This window comes from Vigna unguiculata, chromosome 8 (assembly GCF_037176805.1).
Source record: "Vigna unguiculata cultivar grain cowpea cultivar isolate G323 ecotype 2 chromosome 8, ASM3717680v1, whole genome shotgun sequence".
In the NCBI taxonomy this organism is placed as follows: domain Eukaryota; kingdom Viridiplantae; phylum Streptophyta; class Magnoliopsida; order Fabales; family Fabaceae; genus Vigna; species Vigna unguiculata.
This window is the reverse complement of record NC_140799.1, coordinates 41519124-41546113: the sequence shown is the minus strand read 5'-3', so window position 1 is coordinate 41546113 and position 26990 is coordinate 41519124. Positions and strand designations below refer to the sequence as shown.

At 31.8% G+C, this 26990-nt stretch overlaps 3 protein-coding genes across 5 annotated transcripts; all 3 read right to left on the bottom strand.

Moving 5' to 3' along the window:
• Positions 1 to 1124: 1124 nt before the first annotated feature.
• On the bottom strand, positions 1125 to 12222 carry LOC114193981 (uncharacterized). 3 transcript variants are annotated; one of them, XM_085665387.1, is made up of 10 exons: positions 12105 to 12222; positions 11950 to 12020; positions 6364 to 9279; positions 3723 to 4634; positions 3224 to 3336; positions 2856 to 2924; positions 2439 to 2765; positions 2229 to 2309; positions 1886 to 2036; positions 1125 to 1815 (listed from the first exon to the last, which is right to left on the bottom strand). In XM_085665387.1, the coding sequence occupies exons 3-10, from the start codon at positions 9245 to 9247 to the stop codon at positions 1289 to 1291; spliced, it is 5064 nt and encodes a 1687-aa protein (XP_085521513.1). In that variant the 5' UTR covers positions 9248 to 9279; positions 11950 to 12020; positions 12105 to 12222; the 3' UTR covers positions 1125 to 1288. The 3 variants fall into 3 exon arrangements, with proteins under 3 accessions (XP_085521513.1, XP_027939797.1, XP_085521514.1); XM_028083996.2 differs by having other exon boundaries at positions 11950 to 12023; positions 12105 to 12216; XM_085665388.1 differs by having other exon boundaries at positions 1125 to 1806; positions 11950 to 12023; positions 12105 to 12216.
• Positions 12223 to 14111: 1889 nt separating this feature from the next.
• On the bottom strand, positions 14112 to 17455 carry LOC114194067 (uncharacterized). The gene is made up of 2 exons (XM_028084109.2): positions 17169 to 17455; positions 14112 to 16661 (listed from the first exon to the last, which is right to left on the bottom strand). The coding sequence occupies exon 2, from the start codon at positions 16562 to 16564 to the stop codon at positions 14429 to 14431; it is 2136 nt and encodes a 711-aa protein (XP_027939910.1). The 5' UTR covers positions 16565 to 16661; positions 17169 to 17455; the 3' UTR covers positions 14112 to 14428.
• Positions 17456 to 20277: 2822 nt separating this feature from the next.
• SLY2 (F-box family protein) lies at positions 20278 to 21744 on the bottom strand. The gene has a single exon (XM_028085704.2). The coding sequence runs from the start codon at positions 20939 to 20941 to the stop codon at positions 20489 to 20491; it is 453 nt and encodes a 150-aa protein (XP_027941505.1). The 5' UTR covers positions 20942 to 21744; the 3' UTR covers positions 20278 to 20488.
• Between the last annotated feature and the right edge of the window lie 5246 nt (positions 21745 to 26990).

Sequence of the window (26990 nt, the reverse complement as noted above, 5' to 3'; positions counted from 1 at the left end):
AATCCCTCGTTTGAAGTTATGCCTAAAGTGTTTGCAATAACTTGTGTGATCCTTGTTGAGCATCCACCCATTTTGCAAATCAAAGGCAACAACATAGATTCTCACAAAAATTCCTTCACTTGTAACGGAGGACACAAAGGACTCAAACAACAAATGACAATGTCCAACTTTAATCCAAGCAAGGTATCTTAAAGCCACACATAAACCGAAAATATTATTAGTTTTTTGTTTTTATTTTTACGGTGTGTTAAACAAAATGTTTATGCTATTTAGGATTGATTATGAATAGTAAATTTTTATAGCTACTGCTTTACATTTATCATGGAAGCGAGATAATTAATAAGATAACTTGTTGGATTGTTTGAAGAAAACAAAAGGAAAATGAGGAACAGAAAATGGAAAAAATAGATGTTCTATAGAGCAATATTACTTCCCCAGCATTTCACATAATATTTGTACAAAATCACTTTTGTAAAATAATACGATACTGTGAGTTACAGTAATTCTTACCGGGTTATGGATACAGTCATGACATAATTATTGAGAGCTTGTGATTGGCATATATGATTATATGACATTAGTCTTACATATATAAGACCTTAGACATCACTTTAATCTCAAAACCTTAAGGCAATGTTGTTATAGCTCTTTATTTTTATATAGTGTTTAACTGTCTTTTTTATCCAATATGGAACCTTTTAACTCACACTTGACCTATTTCCAACAATGAAAAAACATTGCAAATGCTTTTAGAAAATTAGAATATAACCTGCTTTAAAACAGAATAGCAATTCAGGAAAAGTTGAGTTATGCTAACAATTTCGTGCGTGGCTGCAGCTTTTATAAGTAAAGAAAGTATTGTAAAAATCTGATATGTTTATAATCATCGATCAAGAGATCGTGGTTATCTATATATATATAATATTTGACATCTGTATTAAAATCTTAACGCAATTGTACGAATCTTTATTTTTATATAATATTTAAATTTATTTATTATATTGAATGCGGAACTTTTGACTCAAGATTATTAAAAAAAATCAATATTAATTATTCTTATGCCTAAAACATCTATTCATCAGGTTGAAGAACTTCAAAAAAACGACATAATTAATGTTTACTGTAAATGCAGCATAATAAACTTAAACATCTTGCTTTATACACCCCATATATAACAGTGTATTCAGAAACTCACACTCATTCTTAGAAGAATCCAAATAAGACTAAATGTATGTCTCATAGAAACATAAAATACATAAAACCAAAGTGTTTGACCAGAACTTCCAAATCACAAAAAGTCGAAACATTTTGTGGGAGCATCAAAAGAGTCATTAATACTCCTAAGTTCTTTCTTCATATTGTGCAGTTCTTGAGTTAAATGATCGTGTCTCTTAACAAGTTCACCAATTGGCACCTTTATACTGTCTAGTTCCTGAGTTAAATGATGATGTCTTTTAAGAAGCTCACCAATTTGTGCCCTTGCATGCTCCAACTTATGATCCCTTCCCACAACACGTTGACGCATATCATCAACCCACGACCTCTCAAATCCAAGTTGAACAGCTTCATCACACAGTTCAAGGAACTCCTTTTCTCTCTCAGGATCAACACTACCAACACTTTCACTTCGAAGGAACAACAACATATCTGCCAATGTTTTCAACATCCAAGCTCGAAAACGATCATTGAACTTCTCACAGGAATTCCAAAGATGAGGATATGCTGCTATCGCCTCCACTAGCAGAGAAATTTGTGAATCATTGAGATCAACGAACTTCTTATACTTTTCCAATCTTGTACGAGGATCTGTAGAAGCTGTAAAAAATTTGAGGAGTAGGCGACATATGAATATAGGATAAAGAAGAGACAAGCAAAGAGTAATAACCTGGCGTAACCTCAACTCTGTTGTTAGAAACAATTCCTATTTCTGTCTTCTCTTCATTCATCTCATTATTTTGTTTAACAACCTGGGAATCTTGTTTAATTGTAGCTCCCTCTGTTGCAGGTTTCCTTTGTCTTCCTATTTCCTCAATATTCTATTCATCACGAATGGAAAAGTAATGTTTGTGTATATTTGAAGTTATAACTTTGAAAAACATTCGTTTCCTAATGTACATCATGTGTGTTGGTAACACAATAATTTGACCAATTTTAGTTGTTACCATGATTATAAGCAGATTTATTTTATGCAAGGGAGTTACCATACAAGTTTGAGATGAAGTTCTCACCTCTAAAACAGAAGTTGGTATTGCAAGTTTATCTGATGTCGTAGTTTTCCCAATGTTGTTTGCCTCTGTTTCATCAGTGAGCTTTACAATGCCAAAAGTTATGTTGATTGATTAGTAAGTTAAGTTTCGTTGTTGTTATTTTTATTTGTTCCATCATGTAGTTCATTAATATATCATTTTTTAGAAGATTAAAATAAAATATATAAATACCTGAGTCATGTTTGGAGAAGAAATGAGTGGGAAATTTTGGTCCATCGCTTGTGGGTCTGATGTCATTTCACTTTTTCTGTGTATTTTTTGGAACTCTTGTGTTTTAGACACCAGTGTTTTTGTTTCAATTGTCTTATGTTCACCTACCATTTCAACTATGCTATCCGACATAGATTGATTGTCATCATTGAGTTGTGAAGAAGATGATTTAATTTCAGATATAGGTGGATCTTCATGGCTCATTTTGATGGTACTTTGGGTTTCTCCAAGTGGATTTTGTTGGTCTGTCAGGTATGATCCAGTCGTTGATTTTCCATCCACCAACTCCTATATGAAGTGATGAATAGGTAGTAAGTAATAAAAAGTGCTTGGTCATTCCATTTCTCAAATATTTAGAAGACCTTAATGTAGAGTTACCTGTGAATATGTTACACGATTAGACTTTTCATCCACCTCTGAATTTATTGAAGTCGCATTAACCAGTTCCTATAAACCATAATCTTTCTCAGAAAGTTTCTTATCTGATTTTTCATTCATCTAATCAAAGATAAAATATATAGAAAAGGAGCATCTCAATAAGTCTGTTTTTTGAGAATAATAATAATTATAAATGAAAAGACTATTTTTTTAATTAATGAATCGAGTCTCAAAGAAAAAAAAAAAAGAGATGAAGTTTGTCAAGTTTTAGTGAAGCAAGTGATGGTGTATATATACTGTAGTTAAATGTCATTGTCAGTATGATTGAATTTCAGTAGGTTAAGTTGGATTGGTTGATTGGTTCTGACCTGTGGAGAAGGCAACTCAGTAGAATTGTTGCTTCTAGAAACTTCATCTAATTTCTGTATTTCATCCATCAATGACTCAATATACCAGCTATAAATTCCAGAGTTTTCCAAACCTGTAGTTCAATACATAATTAAGGACTTCATTTAGCAATGGAAAACAACGCAACCTCAACATTCCGTGAATGATCATTACATTGTCACAATTAAAAAATATGGAAAAGAAAATAATGTGTAGACAATTATAAATACTGTGATTATTTTTGTACTAGTGTTTGGTGTAAAATTTGAATGACATAGTTAATTTGTTCATATTTTCTTTAGGAGGAACAAAGAAACATAAATGATTTGGTAGTTGAGGGTAGTTATTTGAAATGTAGTTATGGTCTAATTCTACGAACAATTAAAAATGTTAGCTGAAGAATTGAAATTTCACGATTGCATTATTAAGCGAAATCAGGATGAGTAGTTTATATATAAAGGTTCCATGCATAGTATTTACCTTCTAATAGGGAAAATTTTTGTGGGAGCTCATGAGGAGTAATTGTTGAAGTCAAGGAGAGTTTTGAAGAGTTGCGAACAATACGATACTTGACATTTAAAAATATAGTCTCTTGGTTAAAATTTGAAAGATGCATAAATATTAAAAGTTGGAGTTGTGGAAGTTGAAGTTTGGTGTTTCCTGTGTTGTCGTATTCACATCCAATAAACGCTTTTAGTTCAGTGGCTCCCTTTATGATTAGAATCTTCAAGTTGGAAAGATCATTGGATGCAGATACAGAGGCAAAACATTTCAACTTATGGCATCGTTCAATAAGCAATGATTGTAGTTTGGGGAAGCATGGTCGTGGAGAATAAGCAACGATACTAGAATCTTCAATGACATGTCTTAATTCATTGCATCCAATTACTTGTAGATAATTCAACTCTGGTAGGGATCTCAACATAGAACGAGGAAATATTACATTCAATTTTTGACACCTCATTATTGTTAATGAGTTGAGATGTTGGAGGGTAAATGAGTTGTTGGTAGCCACCCAAATATGAGTCATTCGAGGTAGATATGCCAACGACAAATATTCTAACTTTAAACTCACTTGTTGTCCCATCATGCCTCCAACAAAAGCCATTCCGAATATATCTTCCAATGACTCACAATTCGAAATAGTTACCCATTTCAAACTTGAGAACATTGAAAGGTCACTATCAAATTCATGGTCATCTTCAACCATGTTTTCCTTTTTATTTCTTTTCACTCTTGCAGGAGTTACTATATGCTTCAAACCATCACACTCTTCTATGGTCAATTCCTCCAATGAAGTCAAGGTCTTAGCTACACATGTCGTAAACAATGAGCCTAACATTGGACATGAATGTATCTCAAGTTCTGCAAGGCTAGACAGAGAAAACGATCCTGAAAATCAATTAAAAATAAGAAAATGTTAGTCTAAGAGTTCATAATGATGAATAATAATCATCCAAAACAATTTCTTATGCCCACTTCACATTTTCACCATCTTTCTGTGTGTGATAAAATTATACACATAATTTTTCTTAACTCGTTATATTTTAATAACTTATGCATTCACTTTTCCAAATAAATTCATATACATCACTCTTATTATATAACAACTTTATTAAAAACATTGATCTCCGGGGACGAAAACCACAAATCCAAAACATCAAATAATCAGCTGATAATAATGAAAAAAATCATCCAATACACTTTTCTTATGTCCACTGCACATTTTCACTATCCTTTTTCTTTTAATAATTTCAGATTTAATTACCTTGTATAATCTCTATATTTACGAAAAATCCATCTTAGTTTTGGTTCCTATATTCTAATAGTTTTCAATCTATATGATACCACTTGTAATTTAATTTACTCATCAAGATAATATATATGAAAACTAAAAGAAATTAAAAATATATATTATTTTTAGGGATTAAAAAGAAATGTTCTTACGTAGATAGACTCAAAGATAAAATTTTATAAATAAAGCCATCAATTGAGTAAATAATTTATAATTTTATATGGAAAATATTTAAAATTCAAATATATTTCTCTTGTTCTCTTACTACGTGACTAATATCATATACAATGTTTTAACAATTAATCTTCCTATATTTTTCATATACGACAAATTTTAACTAACTAACTACATTAAAAATATAACTGTAAGGTGAGAAACACACTTATTGGATACATTCCAAACAAAAATCTAGATTCAATTCTTAAGGATTAATGGAGCCACTTTCAATTTGTTAATAGCTATTACCAAACATTTGATATCATGAAAGTTATCTACTACCTTTTGTCAGTGAGAAAAAATATATACATAATTTTCCTTAATATAGTATATTTTGATAATGTATGAATTTACTTGTGTATATAATATTATACATATATATATATATATATATATATATATATATATATATATATATATATATAATGCTGTTATATTAGATTACATTATGACTTATTTCTAGAGTTTAATAGAAAAAACGACTTCAAAAATATCAAATGGTTTCAAAAGTTAGATTTAGTCATTTCTTTTTCATGTTTGTATTCTGTTTTAGCAGAAAGTTTCTCCACTCCATGTAGGAATCTTTATCACTTAATATTGAAAATAGATTATTCAATCTTCACTACACCTTTTTTCTAATAAATTATGTTGATATCTTTAAGTTTTTTCCAATTATCCTGATAATATACTTTTTCAAGAGATCTTCAAGGAAAAAGTGTTTTTCGACACCACTATTATAAGAAAACTATTAGTCATTTATATAAATGTTATGTCCACAAGTTGATTCTTGTTTACAAAACATTGATCTCAAAGAACTAAAACAACAAACCCTATCATCAAATAATTTAGTGATAATAATGAAAAAAAAATCATCAAAAGACAAATTTTCTTATGCCTGGTACACATTTTCACCGTACTTCTTTTAATATAATACTATATTATTCGCGTATTTATAATTGTGTAATTGTTTAAATTATTCACCTTAATAAAAATATCCAAACAACGTGTGCTAGTTTTATTTAACCATATATTTTATTGAACATGCAAAAAAATAATAAAATGTACAAATATGGGTTAAACATGGTTATGAGATGTAAATGGAAAATGTACCTGAGCTATGGTTCACAATAGGTGGTGATGGAGTTGAACTGTTTTTGGAAGAAAATATCATTTGGTTTGTCTCCAAAAGTTGATGCTCATTTTCTTCAATAATTCCATCTTTTTCTTCTTTTTCATCTTGGTGTACTGATGGAATAACATCTCCGATTATTTGTTCAAGCATATTGCACTCTTGTATCACAAGGCTTTTCAATTGAGGTAGGCCTCCTATGATACCGGCAGAGAATACATCTTTTAATTCTTTACATTTGGACACCTCCAAATCCTCAAGATTTTGGAAAATTTTGGAATGCTCGAAATGTCCAATTGCAAATTCATCTTCACTTTTCTTTGTAAAATTGTCATCATTTGTTACTATATGCTTCAATATATCACAATCGGATATTTCTAATAATTTCAACTGCACCAAACCTCGAGCCATGTCACATGTTAAGAGAAATGTCAACTTAGGACAATTTTCTATAAATAGTTTCTCTAATTTTTTAAAAGATCCATCGACAGGTACACAACCATGCCATAAAGCCCTTAAACACCACATATTTGTGATTGTCAAGCTACACAATTCGGAGAAGACATTTCCCACCTTGTTCAAATGATTGCTAGTGTCAACCAAACACTCTATTTCAGAATTGTGTATCTGCAATTGATTCAACTCACTCATACTTGCTCCAATTTGAAATATATCAGGTACGATGTTTTTTGCACCTCCCTCAATGTTTCCCATAGTTAGCTCCTTTGAGCTTTTGGCCATACGCATAATAATCTCATTTGATATGTCAAAATGATAAAGCGCTAAAGTTGCATGAAAAGAGCAAAACTCAAGTTGTGGAGAGTAATAATATAATGTATTGTATCCTAACACAATTCCATACCTTTTTAATGTTTCGGGGAGGACATTAAGGAATTCAACGTTTCCATTCCAGTAGTTTTCTAAGATATATAATTCCTCTAGAGATCGGATTAGTTTAATCTCTTCAAAGTTCCTCCTTTCAATGTCACAATGACTAAACTCTAACAATTTCAAGTTTGGAAGTTGTGTAACTCCAACATCGGTTTCTAGTTCAAGGAATGAAGGCAATGAACATCGACGAAGTGAAAGACTTTGAAGTTTCTTCATATCTCTTACAAAGGATATGTCACTCAATTTCCAATACTGAAGGACTAAACAACGAAGATTTTGTAATGTTTTGAAAGACATGGTTGACAACTGCAGCCCGTTGTTATCATTTTGATTACTAAGAATCAAAACTCTAAGTTTTTCCATTTTCTCAAAAATTGCATCGGATACTTCCAACTTTGTTTGTATGCTTAAAAACTCAAGATTGGAACAATCAATATCATTTGGAAATTTCACACACCATAGATATCTCATTAAACCATGATCCAAAGTTACATCTTTTTCTAGTTCACACTTGATGGCCTTATTCTCATTCTTTGCTATCCATTGGGCTACATCACGAACCAAGTCATGCATTTTGACATGTTTATCACCTACATCCAACAACAAACAAGAACTTACAAGCTTAATCTTGGCTGCAGTCACTTCGGTCCTTGCTTCTTCATACGTGTCAAATCCATCAACCACACCTAATCCTATTGCACATCTTATTAAACCTTCGATTGGAATCTCATAATCTTCAGGGAATGCAGAGCACAACAATAAAAGTGATTTAGCTTCTTTAGTGTCTAGATTATCGTAGCTTAAGTGTAAACACTTATAGGGATCTTGCAAACCTTTTCCAATATTCATCGGCTTAGAACTTCTCAATTTATTCAAAGCAGAACGCCATACGTCCTTTTGTTTTTCCTTCAAGCTACTGGCAACAGCTACAATGGCAACAGGCAATCCTTTACATTCATTAGAAATTGATATTGCCAAATCCCTAATGGTTTTAGAAGTGTCTTTAGATATAAGTGCTTTGTTTTGGAAGAGAGCCCATGCTTCTTCATCAGTTAAGATTGGTAGATAAATTATTTTTTGGCAATCCATTAAAGTACAAACTTCTTCCGATCTAGTGGTAATCAGAATCTTGCAGCCTTTATGGTGTTCAGATGAGGGAATCCCTATGCGACCAAAATCAATTTTCTCCCACACATCATCTAAAATAATAAGAATATTTTTTTCCTGGGTTAATCTCATGCATAAGCGTTGGGCTCTCTCCATTTCTTCATTTTCTGGAAATGTATACTGCAATGAACTTGCAATTTTTTCTTGAATCCTGGGAATTGCTACTGTACTAGACACAGACACAAAAATAACTTTGTCAAAAAGATGCTCAGCTTCTGCTATCTTCTTAACTTCCATTGCTAAAGTGGTTTTACCACAACCCCCCATTCCATACAATCCAATCATGCCAACCCCATCATATTTCAATGCTTTCATTACTTGATCATAAGCATATTTTCTACTCTCAAAATTCATACTTTTTTCTGTGAGAATATCAAAAGTGTTTGAAGGAATTGAGGCAATACGTTCAAGTTGTATATATTGTCTACCTTCTTGAATGATCTTTTCAAGCTCTGCCTTTTTATTTGCCAACTTTTTTCCTAAACGGTATCGCCAAATCCAATTTGGACAGTACCCAAAAAAACAACTCTTTTTGACGTTTGCCTCGCTCAGCAGACGATTCACATATTCTGAATCAATGTTTGCATTCTCCAACCATTTATCAATAACTTCACTAGTCTTTAAGGTTTGTCTCCGAGCATGTGTGACCCTGTCTTCTACATTCTTTCTTGTTTCGGTCAAGTTGTCTTCTTCTTTTTCAAGCTCTTTAACAAAACCATTAAAGCACAAGGAGTATTGTAATTGATTGAAACCCTTCCACATCAAATCTTTTGAAATATCAGCCAAAAGACCATAAAGGGTGTCCATTTATTCTCCCCACTAAATTCAACTTAATTAACCTGAAATTACAGAACATATATAAAGATAAACATATTTGATATTGAGTTCCATACCTAATTAAAATATAAGTTTAGACATGTTAGATTAAAAATGTGTTTTATTCGTTTAGATATTTATTTCAAATAATCAATATTGTAGTAAAATTATACATATATATATATATATATATATATATATATATATATATAAAATTATTTGTATTTTAATGATTACTTTTTACAAGTGAGGAAGAATATTTGATAACCTATACGATTTTACAGAACATGAAAATTGTTCTTTTTAATGAATAAATATAGTTTATCTTCTCTTTTTTTTCATTCAATATGGAACACGATTTTTTAGATATTTTCCCTTCTTAAAAAAAATTAAATTCAAATATAAATATAATTGAAGGGCAAATAAATTTTTTGTCTAATAATTATTTTGTCAATATAATTATCAATTTAAAATATGTTAAGTACAAATACTTGTTTAACGTGATGTAAAAATCTATGAATGTACTCATATTTTAAAGTGAGTCATGTATCCGTGTCTGATTTTATTAATACCTATCAATGAAGTATTTAATCTATAAAATAATAGTTATTTTATGATAACAATAATTTATAATTTTTTTATTTTGACAATGTTTAGTATATATTATTTTAATTTGGATTCATACAATAACAATCATATAGTTATCATGTTTTTAAGAATTTTATGTATACTTTTCAATATATATATATATATATATATATATATATATATATATATATATATATATATATATTACGTATCATATCCTATAAATGTATCAGTGTATCGATCCAGGTCACTCAGCTCGACCTTGGTCAGGGTCAATTCGGCATGACCTTTTATCCAAATTGACTCGGTACGCTACGGTCGAGGTCGGCCCAGCTTGACCTTCAACCTTGACTAACTTCGCTCAACTCTTCGGCTAGGGCAAATATCGCTCGACTCTTCGATCCATACCAACTTAGCTCAATCTTCACTCGAGACAATTTGGTTTTATCTTTTGCCCGACTTAGCTCAGCTCAACCTTTGGCCTGACCTGACTCGACTTGACCTTTTGTCCAACTCGGATCAAACTTTGGTCTGACCTTAAGTCTAATTTGGATTGACCTTCTACCTAACTTGATCCAATTTGACCTTCGACCTAGCTCCTCTCAACACAACCTTCAAACAAAACTGACTAGACACAATCGTCAAGGTGACTCAACTCGACATTCATCCCAAACGACTTGGCTTGACCTGCGGGTCAGGTTGACTCGTCTCGACCTGCGACACAGGCCAATTCTACTTGACTTTTGACCTAAGCCAATTTGGCTCGATCATGTGCCAACTGTCTTGACTTAACTTAGAGACACTTTTGTTTTGTATTTTCAAAATCGAAAAATGATTCAAATCTAAATATAATCCAAATTCAATTAAGTGAATTTCATTTAAAGTCCAAAATAACATGGATTTGCATTATTATGAACTGTAGTTCATAATTTAGATGTGTGCATCCCTATATGCTTGATAGAAAACAATAAGTAGAAGAAGAAAAATAAAAGGAAGAAAAATACAAAACAAATCAAGTTCGTTCTAATGAAAATTAGAAAATAAATTCCTTACAAAAGATTTTATAATTGTAAAGGACAAAGATTAAGTTAAATGGTAAAATGAATATTTTAATAAATATTAGATTTTATGTGGAAATTGAGCCTTGGAGAGCTAACAAATTTTGAGTTGAATATGTTGTTGGATTTAACGATGGAACGAAACCACAAATACTATATATGATGGAATGAGTCTTGATTTATTACAATCTTATTTTATAAATAATATCTTAATGATGGGATTAAAAAAGATATGCTGTTTATCAAATTATAAATATAATTTATCTATAATTTATATACTTAATTATTAATTGAAAGTTATTATGGATTATTTTTAACTTAATCACATATTTATAAAGTCATTACTTTCACTTACTAGTTTTTTTGAAACATCTTTTAAAGTAACTACGTTTAAAAAAAATAGAAATGATTATTAATAATAGATTTAATGTTATTATTAATGTATTTACACATTTATAAATTACCTAATAATAAAAATGTTTCTAAAATATTTAATATTCAAATACATGATATTAGATAGTTAAAATTTTGACCATGCCCAAAAACACTTCTAGTTTCTTTTAATTTAAGATTTAATATATATATATATATATATATATATATATATATATATATTTATATTTATATATATATATATATAAGTATTTTATTACTTTCTTGTTTGAAGAAAAAATATTGTTATAGATTTCATTATCCACATTATTTTTTAAAGACAATGTCTACTCAATTAAAAATAAATAAATATATTTTTCAATTTCAATGTAGTAATATTTAATAGACTACTAAATGATTTTTAAGCTTAATTATATATAATATCTATTAAATAAAAGAAAATTAAGGAACTAATGCATTGGTTGAGTTTTTCATGTAGTTGACTATAATAATAACATAATATTTTCGATTTAAGATATAAATCATTCAGATTTAATTATGATTATATATTTATAAATCTTAACACAATTTCACACTAGAGAAATGGATAAATTTGGTGAAATTAAAATTAAAAGAAAATGTAATAGGAGATAAAAACATAATTTAATGACGTACCTCTTTGTTTAGAATATTGATGCTATATAAGTACAATAATGGGTGACTTGGTCAGAAAGAGGGTTCAAAGTCTGCTGCAAGAGACAGTGAATATTGAATAAATGATGCAAAGAAATTTGCATAAAGGATTTTGAGCAAAGATATGAAACCTTTACCTCTTTAAAATATATATTTGTGGAGATTGGTGAGTTTATGATCCGAATGTTGAGTAGTGTATGAGTTGGTGTGGTGAAATGAAGAACAATTATAGGGCATAAACATGTGAAAGGTAACCTTGTATTCAAAGAAAAAAATTAAGATATATAGATCATCTTTTATTCTTTTCCAGAATGTTTCAGATTCTTTGAAGAAAGAGTTTGGTAATCCCTTGTTTGAAGTTATGCTTAAAGTGTTTGCAATAACTTGTGTGATCCTCCATTGTTGAGCATCCACCAATTTTGCAAATCAAAGGCAACAACATAGATTCTCACAAAAATTCCTTCACTTGTAACGGAGGACACAAAGGACACAAACATGATTTATAAAAATATATTATGAACTATGATTGTTAGACTTTAAACTAAGTTAAAACATGTTTTATAAAATAGAAAAATGTTGCTTGTGCAAGGATTTCTCACTTAAGCAACATTTTTTTAAGTAAAACAAAGGTTGTTCTAGAATTTTCTTTTGTTCGATTTGTGATTTATTGTCTAAGTTATATTGATCACTAAAGGGGTCACTCATACACCTGAAAGAAAATATATAATATGAAAAAATTATATATATAACCATGATTATAACCTATATATAAAAAAATATAACCTATAAGATATTATATATATATATATATATATATATATATATATATATATAAAAGAAATAAATTGTAGAATAAAAATAACTTCCCTTAACTTAATTTTTGTGAACTCTAGCCAAAGAATGGGTAAACACCCTCTAATATGCAATTCTTGATCAAGTCAAAAATCAAGTCCTAACATCAAATAATTACAAACCACTATATAATTATCATCTTTAAATTATTGTACTCACTTAATTAAGAAACCACAAACACAAGTCCTTACAAACAAGAACTTCATTAAAAAGAAAACTTTACTTTCTTGCTAACTTCCAATTCTATATGGTTTTATTAATTATAAACAATCCAGCCTTGGCAAACCTCGTCATCTTCAGGTGCTTCCCCAACCAAATTGTCCACACTAAAAAATCGAACTTTATTTCCCGAAAGAAAATCAAATTATCTGGAAGGAACTGTAACAAGATGTTCATGTTCTATGTATTGTTTACCTTCTTCAATGCACTTTTAAACGTCTTTTTAATTTGCTAACGTATATTCTATAGACAAATATTCCGTTCCCAACAATTCATATAATATTTGTACAAAATCACTTGTATAATAACACGATATTGTGAGTTAAACAATCTGGAAAGAGTAACTCTTATTGGAATAAAATTGACTAGATTGCTTAAAATTGAAGTAATTTGAACCCATATAAAAAGACTAAGTGGGTTGCTTTTATGAAAAGCATTGGAGATGCTTTTAAGAAAAACTGTAGATGACCTGGTTTAAAATAGAATAGCAATTCAGGAAAAGTTTAGTTATGCTAACAATTTCATGCGTGGCTGCAGCTTTTTAAAGTAAGGAAAGTATTGTATAAATCGGTATTATTCTAATGCCTAAAACATCTATTCATCAGGTTATATTACGTGTACAATATATGACTCAGAATGATACTCCTAAATATAGAACAACGTATCCTATGTTTCCATATGCTAACACAATGATACACCTGAATTTATATTGAGGCACACTTCCGTGTTAATTTTACTGGCACTCACTCAAATGAATGCCTTCCACGTCTTTGACTCATATTACCAAAGACAATAAGGTGATTAATAGTTTCAATGCACAGAAGTTATGACTAGACAGTGTCAAGCCAAGTCAACCACGAGAGGTTGACAAAGTGGAAAGCTTCTTATGACATGAATCATTGAAAGAGAAGTTTCAAATGCAATAAGTATATAGCCCCACCATAAACGTAGAGTAGCTTGGTAGTCATCACTCATGGCTGTCAGCGTTTAAACAAATAGTTTCTGAAGTCAGTGGTATAACTTCTAGTTTGCAAAGAATGCAATATTTCTTTTTCTCCGTGTGAAGTTTGGGGGATTTAAAATTGGTTTCAGCTTTCAATTGAATGAATTCTTTACTAACCAGTAAAAACTGGTCAGAATAGAGTTACAAACAAGCAATCTGTCCTGGTCTCTCACGAGTTACAGCGAAGAAACTTTACCGAACGAGCAATCACTAAATCTGAAAGTCTACTAGACAAATGTTACAAAATAAAATTTCAGCTTCTAAAACATCCGTGGTTAATGTCTCATTGGTCTCTAACCAAGTGTGACTTAGTGTACAGTTAAATCTAAAATACTGTGGGAAGAATGCTAAGGCACAACCCAAATAATTGTTTCACTATTGCATAACCTACAAAGCGTTTGGTTCTTCTGTAGCAGTGGCAGCAGCATGAAGAAGCTCATCTGGAGTGGCAGCCGGATCCAGGTCCCAACACCTTTCTGGTAAATTCTCGGCTTCCCCCTTCAGCAACCAAGAAGGCACTTGATGAGAAAACCGCAACATCTCTCTTTTGGGTATCCATTTTATGGCACTCTTGTCGCTATTACTCTGATATACTGTTTTAAATCCAGCCAACTTAACAAGGGGACTAACACAAACACCAAGTTCCTCAGAGTAATCATCCAGCACCTCAACCATTTCATACTGATGCCTCACTTCATCTGGTGTAGATCTGTTCCAATTCGGTGACCAATTTCGATACACGGCCCAAATATCTCCACTTCTGGGATATATGCGGACACAACCCCCTCGACCAGCCTTCTCCTGACTTAGAACATGAGAAAATATGTTAACCTGATCAACAACATCTGAATTAAAGGCCCTGAAATTTCCACAAGATTTCGTAAAACCTGAATCCAGCCAGTTTACTGGGCCAAACTCGCTATCAGTTTTGGAACTCAGGTAACTGATGTGAATCTTGAATGGATTGACAGTCACAACCTCACGGATCATACAATACAACCGTGGCATTCCATCTTCCTCATCGTACAGGGCCCATATTTGCTTTGGCCTGAAGCATTCCTCTGACCTATCTTTATCAAAGTCATGAAAGTCAGAATCTGGGACAGTAATTGAGATTGGACCAGGTTTCCCATTCTCTAGCTGTAGACCAGAAACATTCAGGGCTGTTTTTCTACAAGTCTCTCTTTTTACTAGACCAACTTGAGCTTGAGATTTTTCTCTCTCTTTCAGAGCAGCAGCAGCTGCTGCTTCTGCTTCGGATGACAGCTTGATCTCCTCCAGTTTCTGCCTGATTACTGTCCTGGCTTTCTCAATCAATAATTTTCTTGCATCAAATGCCGGTGCCATGGAGCAATGTTTGGTTTGAACTTCAACTGCGCCAGAAGGCTTTTGGCCGTGTCCAGTGCTATCATTTCCGTTAGACACTATTGACTCTAGACCACATTTGGAACCCTTTTCTTCGTAGCCATTTCTGAAAGTGCCTCCCACAACAACTTTCTGTTTTTTGTCAGGTCTACTTAGTTTATCTTCCTGTGGTTCACTATAGGAGAACGGTACATCTGAATTTGTATTCACCATGGTCTCTGCTACATGATGCCTCTTATCAGCTCCTGTTTTGAGTTTTGGTCTTCCCCTCTTCACATTTCCATTTGCCCGATTGACTGAATCAGCAGGTAATGCAGGTGATCCGTTTTGATTAACAACTCCAGCAGAGCCCCACTGAAATGAAACATTTGGAACGTACTCATATCCATGGCCAGAATGATATCCTGCAACCCCATTCCCATTGAAATAGGGGGCACTGGTTGGAACATATGAGACACCATCAAATGAATGACTTCCATACCCATTTCCCGGCACATATGACCAAGGACAATATGGAAATGAACCGTTTGCTGGGGCCGCCCCAGTTTCGACAGCCACAAAAGTGCCACGGCAGTTCTTACAAGATAGTCTTTTATTCACGTACTTGCGCAGATACTCGTACTGAACCTTACAAGAGGTGCAGATTGTCCAAAAGGTGTCAAGCCCACCACGAGGGGTTGACAAATTGGAACATTTGTTATAACCTGCAGCCCCTGTAGCAAGGGCAGGAGACAGATTCATCTGGTTAGTCCCACCCAACTGCGCATTTCTCTTGAGATCATAAGAACTGCGCATAGCACTATCTGATAGCCAAGTCCAAGCCTCAGAAACAAGCTTAAATGCCTCGTCAGCTCCCACACACTTGTTCTTATCTGGGTGAAGCAACACCGCCAACTTCTTGTACTGTTTCTTCACAGCCTCCTTATCTGCAAAAGGTTTTAATCCAAGAATCGAATAGTAATCTAGCTCACCATTATGTTTGACCTCAGAAGCAATGTAAACTTCAAACGTGGCCACCATTTGAGATATACCCTCCAATCCTGGACAAAGTGTTCTAGCCTTTACAGCATAGTTTTTTGCACCTGCAAAGTCTCTCACAGCAAATCGCTTTTCAGCAATCTCTATCGCTTTAAGTGCTTCCTCCTTGTTCGCTTCCATGTAGGAACAAAACTCACTTCACAACTGAACTCTTGAAACAGAAACTAAGACCCGCCCAACATCTTTTCCAATATCACATATAACCTCGTTTCCATGTCTGCTAACAGTTTTGGAACAAAAAGAACAAGTAAGTATTTATAATTTTAGAACTCAAATCATTTCCATCTAAGATCCAAATGACACCGACTCACAAACATTATAGTAAAATTAAACATACACAAAGACCAACATTAATATAGAACTGACAAGAGAAACCAAGCACAGCCCATCCGTACGCCCAAAATTTGGAGTAAGAGAAACAGATCGCGACATTTAACTGATTGAAATACAATTTTCAATTTTTCACATACAACCCATAAACGATTAAACTCCCTAAATCTTTCAATTTCAAAATCAATATAACATTAATCAAACGGGAGAGAGGGAGAGATGACCCATCTTTCAATCAGCACCCAATTCAAGTAAATTTGACAAAACCTACAACTTTCGAAGAGATCGAAAACCTAAACCAAAAACCCCCCAAAATTTATTTAAAACCAAAACCCCAGATGCAAAAAAAAAGCACAATAATTTAAATAATAATAATAATAACAAAAAAACTAACTCAGATTGGAGCGGTAATGGGGTGTTGAAGAAGAGCCAGATCGCCACGTGTAGTTTGAAATTAGAGCAAAATTGAGTGTGAATCTCGCTTGCTGCGCTAAAAACAGGAAAACACAGAACCCGATTTGTATGGACACAGTGGTGTGTGGTAAATGGTAAAGGTGAAGCCTTTGCTACAGAAACAAAAATCGGGAAGAAAGGGTTCGGGTGGCTCTCGGATCCGAAGTGGGTCCGATTCGGCGCAAGGTGGCGGCGATGAATAGGAGCTTCCGACAATCGCCGATCAGAAAGAGAAGGTTGCAAATAAAATAGGAATTATTATAAATAAAATGATGATAATTTTCTGAGCAAGTAAACGCTGTTATTACTGAGGTAGTTGGAACAAGCTAACGTGCACCGTAGGTGCGTAATCACTAATGACTGCATGACAGATTTATTACTTTTTTTTTCCCCTTTTTTAGAAAAATCTAGTACTAGTATTTTCCTTCATTTCACATTTTTTTATATTTTCATTACAGCTTAAATTTATTTTAAAAAAATTATATATTTTGCGGAAGTTAGAAGTTAGAGAGTGTGTTCTATAGTTGGTGCGAGGTTGGATGATGATTTGGAGAATTATCAGTGACGGGCATGGGACATCTCGTGAATGCTCCACATTGGTCATTTTATTTTTTTAAATTACATTTTTTCATCAAATAAAATGGAAAATTAATAAAAATACTATAGAAAATGATTTAAAACAACCCACCAGCCTGGTGACGCGTGATTTAAGTAATTTATATATAAATATGTAATATTAAATTCAAACTTGATTGCCACTATTGTAGACTTTAACCACACAATTTAATTCACTAACATTAAATACGCAATTATGTTGTTATAAGTTAATGTACAAATGTAACAATTGATAATTGGGTAAGTTATGTTATCTATCTACTCTTATCTCTCTTTCTTTTCTTTTCTTTTTTTTTTAGATACAATATTTTGAGCTATTGTTTTTCACTTGGATTTACAAGTTTCAAACTTGAATTCTGACATTGATTTAACGTTGTCGATGTCATATAAGATGGACTTAAAATAAGATGAATTTGGGCTAACGTGGGAGGCCCAATAAAACATTGGTCGCCGAAAGTTAGAGGAAATTAATGTAAGCATGGACCAAAAGAAAAGATTAATGAAATGATGTTGTTGAGTACAGAATCAATCAATAGGACAAGAGTTGAATCTTGAAAAATCTGGTTGTGCCAAAAATTGAAGTGCTTGGATTGGATGCACACTTTGAGTCAATGATCACAGTCACATGTTTGTTTGTCCACTGTGTTGATTTTGCTTGCTCTGTCTCCATCACTGTAAGAAGGACACTTTGTTTTTCTTTTTCGTATTCTTCAACACTACTCACTCACTGTCACACTGTAAAAATTAATCTTATACTGTGCTCTCAAGTTACCATAGGAAAAAATTTTCGAAAAATTATACTTTGAATTTTAAATTTTTATTTTTATTTTTTATTTTTTAACATATTTTAATTAATAATATAAAAAAATAGTATATTAATTAATAACTCATACTAAATCATGTTAAAAAATAAAATAAAATAAAGAAATCATGATATCATTATCTAAATTTGTATTCAGGTTCGGGTAAATATTTTTTACCTTTATTTATAAAAAATAAAACACAGAAAACTATGATTTCATCAAATAAACCAGGATAATATTCCAAATTAATATTGAGATTTGAAATAGAACAAATTAATGGAATAAGAATTAATTGTGACAAATGTGTGGGTGTGTTATATTTAATTAATTATATAGTTATTTCTGTTGGAAATAATTCAAGTGTGAGTCAAAAAGTTTCACATTTAATGAAATAGACAAAATTAAACACTATATAAGAATAAAGATCCATAACAACATTGTTTCAAGTTTTTGGTGTAATACTAATGCTAAATATCTTATATCTGTAAGACTAATGTCATATAATCATATAGAACCATAATTTTTCATATAATTATGACTATAAAAAAAAAACATACCAAAAAATATTCAACAATTTCGTATTCTACGACTAAATATGACTTATATTTGTTTTTCTTTAACATTTAATATGATGTCGCATTTCTTTTCCCATGATTTATCGGTAAAATATTAAACTTTTATGTTGGATTCCGTACCCGATTGAGAATATTAAAAAGAAAAAGAAAAACATGACGGCTGTTTAACCTCTGATTTGAAAATTGTGACTAGAAATACCATTTTATTCTAAATGGATTAATCCAATGGAAAAAGAGATTAGTTAGTTTTTAAATTAAAGTCTGAATACTTGTTTTGTCCATTGTAATCGTATACTTTGCGTTTGATGTACATCACATTTTAAAAGTATTAAATTCGTACAAGTTTTTCAATTAATCTTAGCTTTAAAGTAATTATTTTCATTGTAACTTTTAATTACATTCCTTAACCGACTTTAATGCATTTATGTTTGTTTATATGTGGATACTATTTGATATCCAGCCAAATTTTAGAATTTTTTATATCTACTATTTTACTCTAAAATATATTTTTTTCTTTATAAATGTAAAAGTTAATTTTTTTAATGATTTAAAGTATTTTTAAAAGTAGATCGTCAACTTGTATAAGTGATGTCAAAAAAATATTTTTCTTTATATATTTTAGAAAGATATGCTATATAACAATGTTTTAAATATTATAAATCAAAATTATTTTAAACTATTATAAATTTCATTCTATTCAAAGTCATCATAGATTAATTAATATTTTGGAACAAATTCTCACAACAATACACCAGAGTGAGACAAATTGTAAAGAAATGTGTAATGAAGAGAGATTAAAAAAAGTGAAAAGCTTTTAGTTTTTGTATCTTTTACAAAAATAACATCATTCCCTTTTCTGTGGAAAAAACATTGTATTGTGTAAAAGTCAATTATTTCTGGGCCTTCGTGGTGTAATCAAACATAAAATTGAACTTTAATGTAGTTCCGACATTAAAACATTTTTTCTACACAGAAAAGAAATAATAATAATTTGAATTAAGGAAGCAAGAAGGTTATAATGAAAAAAAAAAATGGAGTGATTTTGAAGTGAAGAAAGTGAAGAAGCTAGATAGCTGCATGTAAATAAATAAAAGATAAGGAGGGAATAATCCACGATTATTACATGCATTTTTTTTATTGATATGTCCTAATTCAACTATGATATGAGGAAATTAAGAGATGAGAATAAACAAAGAAATTGGTGATATTTTCTAATTTGGTGTATAATAATAATACCGAAGGCGCAAAATTTAGAAGAGATGATGAGATCAGACGTTGATGGTGTTGCAGAGGAACATGAGGGACGATGCGGACGCGTCGCTGGCGATCCTTCCACTTCCGAGCCTCTCGTAGCTGTCGATGCAGAAGAGCGAGAGGGAGAGCTGCACCTCGTGCCGAGTCCACACCCGTTTCCTCACTCGCTCCGACTCTCCGAGTCGACTCAGCACCGGCCGCACGCACACCATGTAGAGGCGCTTGTAGCCGCCGAGCGCCACCACCACCGCGCGCACCGACGCCGTGGAGACATGGCGGAAGCAGAGATGCTCCCAGAGAGAGTCGTCGTTGCGCGTGAGGCTGCACCACAGACGACACACGCACGCCGCCACACCCAGCGAGGGACCGTCGAGTCGTTTCAGGATTTCCCGAAGAATGTCTATGTTGTCGTTTATGAAGAACTTAGGCCGTTTCTCTCGCTCTCCCCGGTGCTGCTCCTGCACCATTCTTCCCAGCACCGGTGAATCAATGAATGGCGCACAAACACAGAGAGAAGAGAAGAGAAGAGAAAATAGATAAACAGAAAGAGAGAGAGAGAGAGAGAGATTTATCTAGCTAGGTAGTGAAAGAGGAAGTGGTGGGTTTAAGAAGAAAGTGTGGCATGTGAAAGATGAAGCAATGTTGGTGTGGGACACCAACGTTAGATTTCTTCGAATGATACTAGAGTCGTAAATTTTGCAAATAAAAACGATGGAGCAAGAGATTGTTATGAAAAGAAAATGTTAATAAATGGGAAAATGCAAAATGCAAAATACAAAATGATAAAATAAAAGGGTGTGGGGTTTTAGCTGTGAAAAGAGTGATGTATTTTGACTTTGGGGAAGCAATGAATGAATAAACGTGAAGTTGTGAAGAGTGAGACCATTTTCATTTGTTACTACGTTGGATTGTTGTTTGTTGTTGTGGTTGGAGTTGTTGTGTGCATGTATAGAGAGAGAAAGAGAGAGAGGTTGTGTTGTTGTGAGTATCGAGGAGAGAGAAGGGGCCAAAAGAAAGGTCCAAAGCAGAGAACTGGAACCGATGCGATGCTTTTTTCCTCTTGTTGCTTTTCTATATAGGTTTCGGGGTTAGCAGATTTGGTGTTTGTTGTTTTTGTTGTTGTTTGCATTCTCTCTAATACCTTGTATCGCTTGAGAACCGTTGTGGATCAGAGAGAGAGAGAGAAAGAGAAGAAAAGTTTTGAAATTTTCTCCTGCTGTTGCTTGAATAGTCACACACTCTACGCAGACGTTTTCTGGTTTTTTCTGGACCAGAACTTTGGACCATTTTTCATTTTCTCAAAAGCTTTTATGACATGTTCAAGTCAAGTACTCAAGTGTGAATTTTAGGCTTCCCTCCACTCTATGGGGCCATCACTGTTTCGTCACAAATCTCTGATCTATCTCTTCACCCTATAACTCTACATATGAGGTACCTACCTACCCTTCTATAACTTCCTTCATTCATTGTCTTTGATTTCATGCTACAAATAATAAGTGTCTCCATATACATATACCACGATTCATGAGCTGTTTTCAGTTCAAAAAATCATTACACGGTAACTTTGCACCATGTTTCTTGTATTACTTTGTGCAGTGGAAGAAGAGTGTTGAATTGAATTACATTTTTCGTGTTCTTTTATGAGTGGAAAATAGGGCAAAAAGTACTACACAAATATAATTATTTGTTACTATTATTAGCATATACACCACTGCAAAATGGGACAAGACACTGCAATGCATGTGTATGATGATACCAGTGTATACATTAATAGCTGGCAAGTGCGCTGATAAGGTTGAAAACTTTACATTTTAAACTATACAAAACTAAGTACAACATCAAGCCAGAGTTGACTCTCTATGCCTATTATCATATAGATAATAGCATCAGATCTCTGTATATGTTTTTGTAACATAATTTTCCCTTTCCAACGCTCCAAGCAAAAACTTTGGATTCCTTCGGTTTTCAAGATCTGCTTAAATTATCTTTTTTGTTTTGACTTATGCCTTGAACCTATTCGACCAAATGTTTCATTCACTTAGTTTCACTATAAAATGGACTAACGTAGTTTTTAAAGTATATAATAATAATCTGAGTCCGCTCGTGATATAAAAATTGATCATTTTTCTTAACAGTGACGATACCATGATTACCATTTTTTATTAAATTAACACGACCCACGAATCATTAATTATTTATTGAGGAAACTGAGAAAGATGCTGTGTTAACTTGAGGACAAGAAGATGATGGAGTTTGATATTGATTTTCCCCTTGCAAATGGGGAAGCAGAAGTAGAAAGAAGTTTTGGTGATGAAAGGAAAGGAGGGTGAATGATGCTCCACCAAATTTGAAAGTTTTGGTGACTAAAGTTCTTTCCCTGCGAGACACACGAATAGAAAAGCGAGGGTACAGCAAAATGGAGAAAAAAGAAATGATGTGAATTTGAATAGCAACAAAGAAAAAGGTGAAGGGGTTTTTGTTTGAGGCAATGAGTATTGAAATGTCTGATAGGGTTGGATTTTCTCCCACAAAGGCAAAACACCAAGTCCTTTGAGACAGAAAGCATAAAATATAATATCATCTAGTTAGGGGGCGTGAAATTGACATTTGATTTATTAATTAGGGTTTGTGTAGAGAGAGAGTGGTTCCCACCACACTGCAATTTAGAGAGAGTGTGTCATAAGGGGTTGTTTTTATTAGGTTGGACTTGTTCGTTGGACACACTCGAGGGAGGCACTGTTCCCTATTCTTGCTCTCAGCAACTCGATAACTGCAAAACTACAACAAGGACATGGCTTTAAACTTTGCAACCAACACAATTTTTTTTCACCATTTTTCTTTTTTCACCTCTCTTCTTTCTCCTTTGTACTTTGTTCTTGTAAACTTGTGCCCACATATACTAATTAGTCAACTAGCTACTTGAGTTATATAGTATAGTATCTATACATCAACATATACATATACATTCAATTATATTCCCAATCATCTGTGATCTGTGGTCCAATGTTCATCTCTTTATGCACAATTTCATTTTTTCCACTTATGTCCACTGTTTTTGTGATCGTCGAAGTTATTGTGGTCCAACATATTATAGTTGCTAACTGGAAAATAGTTTAAAACGCTGAATTATTGAATATCCAATCATGGAAACTTTTGATGGTGGTAAAGAGAAATCATGAGATGCTTATCAAAATTGTGTAGTCGCATCTTCTTTTAATCCTGTTGTTTGTTTCGTCAGAGAAAACAAAAACAGAGGTGGTGCTGTCATGGTGAAGTGCAGCTCACTCATCAAATTTAATTATCGTTCCTATAATTTAACAGGTTATATATAGAGAGATAGTTTTTATATTGTTAATTAATCGAAGGATTAAATATATTTTTTTTATTTTGAAATTAAAATGTGTTCATATTCCAAATTTTAATATAATTTGATTTTCAAATTTTAAAAGTAATAGATATAGTCATTCTAATTCAAGTGTGTTACATTTTGTTTGACGTGTCAAATAATATCTGAGACATTTGAATTATTTATACTATTTGACACGTTTCAACTTAAATATCAATCATAAATGTCATTTAACACTTAAAAAGAAAATTTAATATCACTTAACTAAAAAGATTATATTCATTTATTTAAAAAAATTTAAAATTAAATGCATCAAAATTTAAAATAAAAACGAATTCAAATTTTGATTCCACAAAATTAAAAACTAAAAATTCATTTAATCATTAATTAAAACACATCTTGTCTGATCCATCTAATAACACAAGTGGTCTTAAAACACACTTAAGCCTAAAAACCTCTCAACAAAAGAAGGTGGAAAAAACAATATTGACAACATTCGGATATCCGATGATGTCTTAATATTGATGCTTGCTTCCAAAAGGATTAAGCAGCTAAACCTAATTAAGCTTTTAGTAAAATCAATTAAAGTTGGTTGGACTTCAATTAGACCCATGTAAATGTAAAAGCTCGCTAGAAATACTACTAATAAAATCATCATTTATAGGTGATTAGGCTTCGACTACATCAAATTAAAGATAAAAACAAAAAAAAATAGTATAAATATGTAACCCAAGTAAATATCTGAGAATTTTAAAAATAACATTTACTTACAAGTGATAAAAACTTAATCTAACTTGAGTGATACAAGTATCCGACCGATAGAAGACTTAAAAGACAAAAAAAATAAAAAATTAACTAATATTTATAGAAAAATGTGGAGAACAAAAGTTAAGAGATATACTCTGAGTTTGCAGTTTCATCAAGCAAGAGTGGATTATTTTTACTAAACTAGTGCAACTTTTAGAAAAATAAGATGAAGTCTTTCTTTTATTTCTTTTACTTTAACTTTTACTAAATGCCAAGAGCATTTATGAGTGTCCAGAATTACCAGAAATTTTATGCTAGAATGTCAAAAACACTCGTTCAGTAACTTTAGAAAGAAAGTACACAAACCTGGTAAAAGACAAAAAAGCAAAGATCGCCACTGGATATCATGCCTAATTCGCTCAAAAGTACGTCTACTCTCATTTTTTTTCTTTTTCTGTGTGTCTAAAACAAAAGGTGATTAATTAATGGTGTATGAACAGTAACATGATCCTAGGTTATAGAATTAATTAAAGTGTTTTGGCATAACAATGATTTGTGATATCCAAATTAGCACAAGTATGTTGTGATAATAGAAGCTTTAAACAACATCCACGTAAGAAACAAACAAGGAAGTAAAAGGTAAACAGAAAGATAGAGAGGGAAAGAAAACAATGCAATGACAGGAAGCAAGTGAGTGAGGTTCTAAATCAACGCTATCTCCTAACTACTCTCTTAGCTACAAGTGGCTAACTGTGGAATCTCATCTTTATTTTCAAAGTTTTTCAAAGTTTTTCAAAGTTTAGCTAATATGGCTTGTGTTTTTCTTCTTGTGTCTTTTCTTCTAACCTAATTTATTGCTCATTATTCCTTATATCAAGCAAGAAACTTCCTCAATCTTCACACTAATGGATCACAAATCTCTGCATACATGTTTTTCTGACAGGGCATCTTCAAAACAGTGATGTTAGGCATAAAAACAAATGACTATGTGGTTCACAGCATGCCAACAACTAATAACAAGCACAGAGGAAGAAGTTACTGTTGGTGGATCCAAAATTAAACTTTGTTAACCGTAAAGTTGGGTCATTTAATCAATCAGAGGGTTCTACTGTTTTAAACTTAGCATTTTCCAAGCTCTGTGAAAGGTCAGAGTCAAACTTGTTCTGCATTGAAGCTTTTCATTGCACACACTGTGCAGGTTTTGTGGCAGTTTTAACTTTAAGCACCGATGTTGAAGGTGATGGAAAGTGGACAAATAACTTGTTGTGTGAATAAAAACTGAACCATGGTGCAGTGCCATGACGTAACTTCGTGAATAAAAACTGTGTAGGTATGGGTTCATGCTAGGAGCTAAGGTGAACCTCATTATTAGACACCTATGATACAGTATTCTTAACGATTTTTTTTTTTATATTTGGAAAAATAAAAAGGTGAAAGGTAATGAAGAAAAATTGTTAAAGTATTTAAAACAAATTAAAGAACTAAGTTCTTTTATCATAATTTTATTTAATTATTTTTAGTTTTTTAGTCTTTTTTAACTTAAAACGATTAGCACTAGAAATATTTTGAGACTTTTTTGAAAGCCTAAAATAATTAGTAAAAAAACATCTTTTGAGGTTTTTTTTTGAAATAAATAAAAGTTTTACTTCCTTCGATCTTGAGTCACTTTTATGGTAAAGAATGATATCAAATAGATGTAAATTTTTGTATTTTTGTGTTGAATGTAAAAAAATTAGAAGTGTAAATTTGAGGCGAGATGCCCGCACAAAAAATTTGAATAGTGGGTTGAAACATAGATTTATAGTTTATTTGGACTTAAGGCGGGTGGAACAGGCCGACCCGTTTATAAAATTAAATAGTCTATAAGTTTTATTATTATTATTATTATTATTATTATTATTATTATTTATTATCACTATATATAAGATAATGATTTTTATTCTTGAATATAAAATATTTTTATTTTTAAATTAATAAATTTGTACTTCTCTTGTAAGGTGTGTTATTGTACATTAATTATAATCTTTGTTACTATTATACTTTGCGGTCTAAAACAAACTAAGGCCCGCTTTACTATTCCTAAAAAGTATGATTGTCCCTCTTAAAAATATATTGTGTTTGGAAATAGGAATGTTCAATAAGAAGTCAGAAAAATAAATATTAAAAAAATTATATATGTAGTAAAATATTATTTTTTATGTTTATATTAATCTTTTAACTATAAACTAATGTAGCCTATAAAATTGTTGATTTAAGGTAATATTTAAGTAATTTTATTTATTTTAAATAGTTTTTGGTAAACAACTACTATAGCAATGCTTTAATATATTCTATGGTTCATAAGTGTATATGGAAAACATTTTGGCTCTTATATTAATTATTGTACACATGAATGAAAAATTATTTTCTTTTTAAAACAAACG

Coding starts and splice junctions, on each gene's coding strand:
- LOC114193981 (XM_085665387.1), bottom strand. CDS start 9,247: ATGGACACCCTTTATGGTCTTTTGGCTGATATTTCAAAAGATTTGATG. Junction 2,925..3,223: donor CTGAGTTGCCTTCTCCACAG/GTCAGAACCAAT, acceptor TATGGTTTATAG/GAACTGGTTAATGCGACTTC. Junction 2,766..2,855: donor ATCGTGTAACATATTCACAG/GTAACTCTACAT, acceptor CACTTCATATAG/GAGTTGGTGGATGGAAAATC.
- LOC114194067 (XM_028084109.2), bottom strand. CDS start 16,564: ATGGAAGCGAACAAGGAGGAAGCACTTAAAGCGATAGAGATTGCTGAA.
- SLY2 (XM_028085704.2), bottom strand. CDS start 20,941: ATGGTGCAGGAGCAGCACCGGGGAGAGCGAGAGAAACGGCCTAAGTTC.